The sequence below is a fragment of the Sebastes umbrosus genome, chromosome 23 (genome assembly GCF_015220745.1).
Source record: "Sebastes umbrosus isolate fSebUmb1 chromosome 23, fSebUmb1.pri, whole genome shotgun sequence".
Classification (NCBI taxonomy): Eukaryota; Metazoa; Chordata; class Actinopteri; order Perciformes; family Sebastidae; genus Sebastes; species Sebastes umbrosus.
In genome coordinates, this window is record NC_051291.1 from 11301411 (window position 1) to 11311395 (window position 9985).

Consider the following 9985-nt stretch of genomic DNA (forward strand, 5'->3'; position numbering starts at 1 on the left):
TTAAAGCAGAGTAAAAGAATAGCAAATATTATATTAGTTAACTTTATTAATCCCCAAAAGGGAAACAAAAAAAAAACACAAAAAAATGGTAAAAAATATGAAAAGAAACCTTAAAAATTGACAATTATATGAAACTAGGTCTGCAACCAACGATTATTTTCATTGTCAATTATTCCGTTGATTATTTTTTTGATTAATTGACTAGTTGTTTGGTCTATAAAATGTCAGAAAATGTCGATCAGTGTTTCCCAAAGCCCAAGATGACGTCCTCAAATGTCTTGTTTTGATATTCAGTCACAGAGGAGTCATAGAGGAGTAAAGAAACCAGAAAATATTCACATTTAAGAAGCTGCAATCACAGAACCTATTAATTGATGATCAAAATAGTTGGTGATTAATGTAATTGTTGACAACTTATTGATTAATGGTTGCAGCTCGATATGAAACCTTATGAATTATGTCAAAACACGTGTCTTATATCTCAGGAAACATACACTTATCATGTCAATTAAAAGTTTCTCAGCTGTGGGTACAAAAGACCTTTCAAATGGTTCCTTTAACGGTCACTCAACGCACTTTTTAGACACTAAAACCGCAGAAAAGGGGGTGACCTTCAAACTTAAGCATGGTTTGAACTCTCCCCCTGGTTCTTTGTTTTCCTCTTGTTGGATGTTACATTGAAGCTTCTGATAAACCTGACACACACATGTGTGTGTGACACTTTGCATGTGTGTGTCTGCAGGTCTGAGAGATGAGGCCGAGTCCCAGAGGTCAACGGGGTCTCTGTGTCGTCCACAGAGATCTGAGGGAGACCAGCTCACCCCGACATCATCAACAAACGCCCCCCTCCCATGTCAATGCACGACAAACAAGACTCAACGGATTTCCATGCCGTTAGCATCATCGTTTTAATAGCTCGCATGTAAACGCTTTGCCATGTGATGATGAATTAAGACCTAATGGCTCAGATAACTTCATTATCCCAGCGGGCTTTGCACTCACAAGCCTGCTGCCCAAGTTTCCATGTCCCCAACATGTGATAGGAGACGAGAGGCACGCTGTGTTTGGAGGGACTCGAGTTACTGTTGTGGGATCAGTCCTGCTGGAGGCCAGCTGGAACAAAGAGAGGCAGCCCGGCAGCAAACTATTCCAGGGTAGTTTAAACTGATTTTATGGACTTCTAATAGCCGTGAATGCTGGGGGAACTGGTAGACCTTGAACTGGTAATGGGTTTTTCCTCTCTTTTGGTGTAAAACAGAGATACAGTGAGGGGTAGAGTGACTTTTTATATGCAGGAAAAGGTTTTACCCACCATTTGTCCCTGAGGGGAATTCTTTAAACAAGTAATTTTTCATGACGATTGTAGTTTTGGACATTTCAATGGTGAAAAAAAGAGTAACTTAAACATACTATATGTGGCTTGAATTGTTTGTCAAATACATACGACCCGAGAGGAATGGATGCACTTTCCTTTCCACAGCTCGGCCGCACTAAATGGCGTATGAATGACACCCTAAGTCATTTTGCGTGCAATAAAAACGGCGTTCTTGGTTTTGGCGTGTCTTTGTATGCAATGTAGTCTTTATTGACTGCAATGTAAACCCATCCATCGAGTGTTGAGTTATTTTGAAGTGACATTGGTGACGTGTTTTTTAGTGATGTTTGTGACATATTTTTCATACTTCTGTTACGTTGTTTCCGTACGTTTTTTACTGAGTTTACATACTTATTTTAAGCCCAACCATGAGGTTTTTTTCCTAAATCTAACTACGTTACCATCATTTTGTTGCGTAGCGTAAAAATAACATGTGAAAAGAGGCGTACAAACAAAGACTGTATATACAGTATAAGAATATAAGAAATACATAAGAAGCTGACGTAGTCTCCGTGACGTCACCCATTGATTTGTGGACTGCCGTTTTGAAGCCTTGAGTTCAGCATTTTGCCGTTGCCATCCTGGTTTTCTGTAACCAGAAGTGACACGAGAGGGTGGAGCTAAATACAACCGAACTCTAAATAAGACATTTTTAGGCGTCCAAAAAGGTAATAAGTAACTTTCACGGACTGAAAACACACTGTGAAAGGGTTAAAAGTTCTAAGACAAAAACACGGACAACTCCCAGACCGGACAACGCCGTGGTAGCCACCTGTCAATCACAAGGTTGCCACGCCCTAAAGCATACCCTGCTTTATCGAAATCATAAACTCATGTTTACAATGTTTACTGAGGTAATAAATCAATTAAGAAGTAGACTTTTTTTTTTCTTTTTCTCATAGACTTCTATACAATCAGACTTCTTTTTGCAACCAGAGGAGTCGCCCCCTGCTGGCCATTAGATAGAATGCAAGTTTAAGGCATTGCCTTCATTTTTCAGACCCCGAAGTTGCCCACTGCGTACAAATGACACAAAAAAAAGGGTAAATTGCATTCACATAACACGTGGAATGTCCTTGGAATGTCGTTCTATTTATACGCCTTCCCATGAGATCGGGTTGCTTCCCAGCATGCCCTTGAAGAATGAGAAATTACAGCGCTTTTAGAGTATTGCAAAAGTTTAATTTATTGTCTTGGTCAGTTATGTACAAATATTTAAATACAATATCAGCTTTCTTAAAAGAGTTGATCTGCTTCTGAATATAAAATAAATAAATCTAAACATCACATTATTATAAAATATGTACAAATTTGTTGCTCCTGCTGTACACATGAAGACTACATGGCAAACAGAAGCCAGAATGGCTGAATATAGTGGAAATAATTTAGAGATAAACAATGGAAATTTTTTAATTTTGAAATTGTCGTCGAGTCGAGGTCTTCGCTAATGTTTCAGTTTTCGGAGACGTCCTCGCTGAAGTTGACTTTGTCGTCGTTGGTGATGCTGTCCACGATGGAGGACAGACGCAGGAGGCTGGAGGACGCAGAAGACTCACTGGTTGCTGAAAACAAAGGACATTGACTTACAAGGGGTTTTATTTAATTTCTGTATTTATTGTAAGTGAATTTTGACAGAAGTATACCTTCTCTCTGGTTTATAATTGCTGCAGTGGAATGGTCGGCAGAGGTCGGCCAGGTCTCTGAGGACTTTTTCCAGTGATACTCATGACTGGCCACCTATAACAACACAAATCACATGTTAATCATACATATTTTTAGTCAGTTAACATTAAACCTAATGGATAAACACAAGTATATTTAATCAAATTGGCATTTCCTATACTGAAAAACATTCCAGAAACAGGCATAATAATTTTGACTGACGTAAAAACCCAAATAAATGAATAAAAAAATGAATATTATTGGAAGATCATAGGGACATCCTGACTTGAAATGATATAAAGTGTCCAATATTAACATCAGTGACTAAGTGAATGTCACACTGTTAGTGTCAACTGCAATAAAAGTCAATAAAAGTCAAAATAATGTAAAAAATAGCAACACAGACACCTTACAAGTTCATGCAAGAATATTATAGGACATAAAAACACATCATTAAGTCGTCATTATAAAATCATCTTAATACCACAAGCACACTGAGGAATACCATGGGAATACTACGAGGACTTTATTGGTTATCTTACACTGTGTTCTTTGAAGTTTTGAGATGATCCGTTCGGCGTTTTCTCCTGTTCATCCAGATCTTGCAGCAGCTCCTGTAACCTCTCAATGTAGCTGATGGCACTGCGTAAAATCTCCACCTTGGGTAGCCTCTGGTTGGGGTTGGCCACGGTCTTCCTCTTCAGCACGTCGAAGGCCTCGTTGATCTTCTTGAGCCTCCTCCTCTCCCGGAGCGTGGCGGCCTTGCGTCTGTCCGTCGGCGCCGACTTCCTCTTGCAGATCTTGCAGGCCCACATGAGGCACCGGCCGTCGCAGTGAGCCCGGAGACCCGGGGGAGCCAGGACGTGCTCCTCTCCGCTGCTCTCCTCGGACGGAACATTATCCTGGCTCTGGGACAGAGGGCTGTCGTTGCCGTTGTACAAGGGGGAAACCCCGGACATGTCCAGGTGCTGCAGTGGTCCATGATCCCCTTCTTCCAAATAGCGCAAATCATTGAAAAGATAAGGGTTGGTCTCAAAAAGGTCCATCATATTGTTGCGGCCCCTCTCTCTCTGTGTTTTGACAGTGGGTCTCTGGCATTTAAACAGAGCAGCAGGGACACAAGTCACCAGGCTTATATATAGAATGTGAAACTCTACCCAACACTTTGGCTGTCACACTGCATCAAGCATTTTTTTTTTCAATGGCTCTTTACAACCCTACTGACTTTGTGCAGGAAACGCATATACATTAAGTTCCTATTGAAATGTCACCTCAGGTTTCATGACAGGTGCTTTAAAATATCTGCATCCGGACACAAAATGAAAGCACAGAGATATTTCTCTGTGTCTGGAAGTTTTTTCTTTAATGAGTTTTTAAGTTAGATGTCTGTAATAAGGTCTGTGATTAACACAAGAGATTTATGAATGAATGAATGAATGAAAGACTTTACTTCGAACATAAAAATAAATAAAAACAGATACAAAATCATAAGAATAACAGTGTCCGAAAAGGAGTAGGTAGAAGTACAACTTATATTTCCCTATACCCCTTTCTCACTTCTCCCCTAATAACTCATATATCATAGAATGATAATTTAATATAATATATAAACTATCCCAGATTTATTTACATCCCAAATTAAATATATGAACAGCATCACAAGTTTATTTACAACCCGCATATCCATCCGGAGTTAAAAAGTAGATATAAACCAACCCTTATCACAACTCTTCCTCAACCATATACCTCCCAAAAATAGCTTTTTTGTATAGCTTTTTAAAGTGATTTATATTTGTGCTCTGAGATTTTAACGTTTTGTTCTACGACATAAAATACATCAGTAAATATCCCGCTGGTGAATTTGTAAGTTTTTATATGTCTTAAAAAGGCGGTTGCTATAACGTCCACTGCTACTAATGCTAGTGGCTAAATGAGACTACCAAATGTCATCACGCCGTCGACTCGTCCGCCTTTACAGCCTCGTTGTGTATATACTCACGTTCATGCGACTGCGGTGTAGTTTGTTTATAGCCTGATGTTAGCTTTTTACTTCTTGCGTTCATACTTCAAAAATCCTAAAAGTGGTGTTAATTCGTGAAGATTATCTTGCTGAACAAAACGTGTAAGTATCCTAACCGTGTGTTTGCCACAGAGCTAAATGGAAAAAATCCCTTCGGCTTTTTGTCAAGGGAACAAAGTACATTGCTAACTTCCTGGTTGAGCTATAAAAAAAGATACGTCATCCCTGCACCACTCTACGAAAAAGTAATGCACTATAATTCGTATATAACGAACGTGTAATCAATTAATCCACATAATCGTGAACCAGGACAGGTGACGTTGTATATTAGCGACAAATACCGCATACAGGGAGGATGTCCGGGTGGATTGGTGGGTCTAAAAACACCGGACTTTCACCCAGGAGACCGCTGTCCGTGTCCCGTGTAAAACCAGAAATCGATGTCTACTTATTTGTCACGTAACTTCCGTACTTAAGTAACGCCACTCCCAAACCACGATCTTTTCCTAAACCTAACCAACTAGTTTTGTTGCCTAAACACCACAGGGGCTTGCGCAGGCACACTGATCGCTCGTGTTGCACGACATTCGTCGGAAAACACACGTGAAATAACAAAATAACTTTTCGTAAGATGTCATACGAACCACTGTGTGAGGATACGCTGAAATATTAGAGGGTAATTTATAAAGGTTCATGGGTTTTTAGCTTTTTAATAAGGCTAGTCTGCGGTTACCATCGCTAATAAGTTTTTAATAAATGCATTTTGATTCAGATGCCATGATGGTCAGATTAAAAGGTGATAATATGTCAGTGTTGTGTTTACTAATTGTTTCCACTGCCCCCTAGTGGCCAAAAAACAGTTTTTGCAGGTTTATGTGATTGAACTCTTGATTGTGTTACCCAAAGTGTTACCCAAGAATGACAAGCATGTTTCACAGGCTAATAAGCAATACATGCTGAACATACTGCCCAACAACTTATTTAAGGTATAACATTGTTCACATACATTAGACGTATACACATTTGTTGTTCCCGTTTTAGCCGGTGTGAGAAGGGTATGGTCGATTGTAACATGTAGAAAATCCCAACAGAAATAGACTGGAATGTGCAGTGTCAAAACAGCTTTGTGAAACGCATGCATGTGAGGTTATAAATAGAAACGTGGCTCATTCATCTCAGATTCATAAAAGATAAAAGCCTGCACGAAGGTGATATATAGCCCTGTGGCATTTCTGCTGCAACCTGAAAGGTCTACAATCGGGAACTTCACAGGCGGGAATGTGAGGGATTCCTATTTTTGTATGGCTGCAGTTCTAGTGGGGTTTTACTTTTACCCTGGATGTCCCTCCCACCCTTCCTCACGCCCGGCTTGTGTTACGTTGTTGTGGAGTCATGGGGGCTTTTCATCATTTGTCAGGCCGGGGGTGTCTGAAATACTATTACCAGTCATTCACGTCATATTATACAGACAAGTGAGAATAACTATTCATATCAGCCGTCTGATTGTAATTCTAATTCAGAGCTATCACATCTCTGAATCATAATTACTCCAACAGCTAACTGGTGGCAACAAGGCTGCAAAGCCACCGTCGATGACAGTGTTATAATCTATTAAGGAGCCATACGCGTTGTTTGTATTTGGTTTTTCTTGTGAACAAACCACTACAAATATGACAACAAGCCAACCCTGTCTAGCACAAAATTACGTTCCCATACAACTATACGGTATATACACGTGGCTAACGTTGTAGATTGAAACAAAACAAAACAAAAAAAATGCAACAAAACTACTTGGTTAGGTTTAGTAAAAAAAACCCATTATGAATAAAATAAGTGAACGCTGAATTTTAGTTTCACACGGGACACGAACAGTCCGGTGTTATGCTACAATCCACTGTAAGTTGTAAGTCGATCATTTTGAGTCGGTATTACCAGCTTCCAATCTAAATGCGTCCCAGTGTATCAGCTCGGGAAAACATGGACACCCGTAGCAAACTGATATTTGTATGGCAAATCTCTGAGCTCCACAAGCATGTACAGAGGACCTACATCAATTACCACGGCATCATCAGCAAAGAGAAACTCATTGGAAGTACCTTAACCATCACCGTTAAATTAACAACTAGAGAGTTCTTAAAATATCGTATACACATTATTTTCTGGGTTGTTTTTAATTTGTTGCCGTGAATGGCATCCATCTTCATTTCTTCCCCTCTGGCAAACAGTCTCAAACACTGATATCAACACAACTCAGTTATATTGATCTGTTTTACAGTGGTTTGTCTTGTCAAACACAGGTATGAGTAATAATGTCATCAACAGTAGCTGCACCCCATTAAGGTTAATCCATCAGAGAGCATGCTGACTCACTGCTATGACCTACTGAGACACTCCAATGGAGGAGAGCTCTGATTAACGTTTCTAGTTCCACCTATGCAGGTCACGATGTCTGCTGGGATTTAGTTCATGTCAACCAAACTGTGTGCTCAATATAGACAATTTTCACAAACATTTTGATGTAAATTATACCTAAAAACTACTGATTTGCAGCAAATAATTTCAAAAGAATAATGAGGAAATGTTTATTTAATGAACATTCACTGTTTCTGTATGTGTTTTCCTACAATATCAGCTTGTGGTAAAGCATCAGTAACATTTTTTCACGGTTAAGTTTGGGCAATTTAAAGCGTAAAACCTACCCAGATGCGAGATCCAAGACACGACCCACTCTGGGATCCGGTGTCAAAGTCCTGCATTTTATACCCTCCAGTCCTGCAGGTGCATAATTCATGTTATTGATTACACCTGTGTGGTTCCTGCTGGTTCCATTGAATTCCTGCCTCTGGCTTGAAATTTGTTTTATACAAACTGCATATATGTTCTGAATCAGTTATGTAAATTTATTACAAAAACAAGAAGATGAGATCACGTAAAAATGTCAGATACGGTCAGGTTGACCCTTATTAATGCACAATATGTTGGTATTTGCTCGCTATTAATGCAGCAGGACAGACTATGAATGTATATTTCACTTTCAGAACATCAAAAGCTTATACAAATTATGTTGTCAGTCGTGTTAAAAATAGTAAGCGCACTTTTCAAAAGATGTGTACTTCATCAAATATTGCAAATGCATGAGATTTTCCTTTGTTTTTGTTTTTACCCAGAGGGGAGATATAGCTATTCTCGTGGGCAGTGACGTGTGGAAAACAATACAGCTTTTATTATTGGTTTGCTGTTTGTGAGCTTGCCATGCAGCAGAAATCATAAAAGAGAGTGTGAGTGTGTGGGTGTGTGTATCTATGAATGTGGTGCTTTAAGTTCTCTCGAGTGGGAGGTGTCGGTATCCGAGTGTGTTTTGTCAGGTAAGATAGATTTTGCATCCCATAGTCACCGTAAAAATCGAAATAAAACTAGTATTGTGTTCCCTCTCACTGTCACTTTCTTATTTTCACGCAAACAAAAAATGACAAACAATGATGAATGAACGATGATGATGAATATATTAGATAAACAAATGGCTTATACATATAATATATAAAAATTAAGCTTGACTATAAAGATATATGGCGTTGATCACTGAGCTGAAATGAAGCGCACACTTTTTTTTCGAGATGAATGGCGTCGTGTCCCTGCTGTGCCTCCATCGTGTATTCTCTCCTCGGGGCTACTGTGCATCCTGAACCGGACCATAAATTCCCGTCAGTGTCAAAGGGGTTGACGCTTCAGCTGTCAGGGAGAATCATGGGATAGTCTGGGGTAGAAACTCAAACTGGAGGATCTGGCCTCTCGGGCAACGAGGCGGAGTCAGGATGGACGGCAGAATGCGTAAATCTGTCTAGAATCCAGTCGAGAGCTCTGCTGTCTGAACTCTGCGTCAAAATACTGAAAAAAATAGGATGAAATCTGACACAGTGATCTTATTTAAAGGTCCCGTATTATAAAAAAGTGAGATTTTCACGTTTTGTTATTATATAGCAGGCTTAAGTCCTATATAAATACTGTGAAAGTATCGTAACACTCCACCGCAGGGAAATACACACAGCCCGTATTCAGAAACTCTGAAACAAGCCGTCAGGATTTCTGCCCATTTGTGATGTCACAAATATACAATATTTAGACCCTTGATGCAATTTAAACGTCCACATTCTAAATGTGTCCCAGTTTATTTCCTGTTGCAGTGTATGTGAATGTCATCAGCTGACAGGAAGTAAACATGGACCCAAGCTGTTGCCTAGTCGCAATTCCGTCAAAATGCGCTAAAACGGAGCGTTTCAGACAGAGGGTAAATACAGGCATATTCAGGCCGACAGTATGAGGAAAATAAAATGTTTTTTAACATTTCAGCATGTAAACATGTTCTAGTAGAAACATAAAATACAAGTATGAACCTGAAAATTTGCATAACATGGGACCTTTAAAAGTTCAGTATGACATATCACTTCTTCATATTGTGTTGCAGGCGTAAATAAAAAGGTAATTTTACAGTAATTTAAAAGCCAAAAGTCAGTCTTCCTCAATAGAATAGTAGACTGGAAACGGGGATGGCCCTTTCCCCACTTCCTAACCCTCTACTTCTGGTGCTCGGACCACACCCATCTTCAAACGCGGCCTTCATTTTGATCTCAGCTACACACCTATAAAGTTTTGTGACTGCATCGTACACAGTTGCGACACTATCATGGTTACAAAATCTTCCCACGGACAGAAATATTAACACCTGGCAAAGAAGATAAAGCCCACTATATAGGCTAGGTGTCTCCAGGTCCGCATTTTGCCATGATGACAGACTCACAAGGTGAAAACAATAATAATAAATCCTGCAGCATTTCAGATGATAAACTCCAGAAAGAAAATAAACAACTGTAAGTTCAGGTGGGTTTATTCTCCTATACATCTCCATCATCCCAGCTTCCAGCCACATGAAA

The 9985-nt window shown here is 39.6% G+C and overlaps 1 protein-coding gene across 1 annotated transcript; it reads right to left on the bottom strand.

The window, feature by feature from the left end:
- Positions 1-2538: 2538 nt before the first annotated feature.
- Positions 2539-4469, bottom strand: myf6 (myogenic factor 6). The gene is made up of 3 exons (XM_037760006.1): positions 3580-4469; positions 3019-3112; positions 2539-2937 (listed from the first exon to the last, which is right to left on the bottom strand). The coding sequence occupies exons 1-3, from the start codon at positions 4084-4086 to the stop codon at positions 2828-2830; spliced, it is 711 nt and encodes a 236-aa protein (XP_037615934.1). The 5' UTR covers positions 4087-4469; the 3' UTR covers positions 2539-2827.
- Positions 4470-9985: the final 5516 nt, after the last annotated feature.

Excerpts from the sequence above, each read along its gene's own strand:
- myf6 (XM_037760006.1), bottom strand. The coding sequence starts at position 4,086 with ATGATGGACCTTTTTGAGACCAACCCTTATCTTTTCAATGATTTGCGC. Across the intron at positions 3,113-3,579 it reads AAAACTTCAAAGAACACAGT|GTGGCCAGTCATGAGTATCA; the intron begins GTAAGATAACCA and ends GTGTTGTTATAG. Across the intron at positions 2,938-3,018 it reads AATTATAAACCAGAGAGAAG|CAACCAGTGAGTCTTCTGCG; the intron begins GTATACTTCTGT and ends CTTTGTTTTCAG.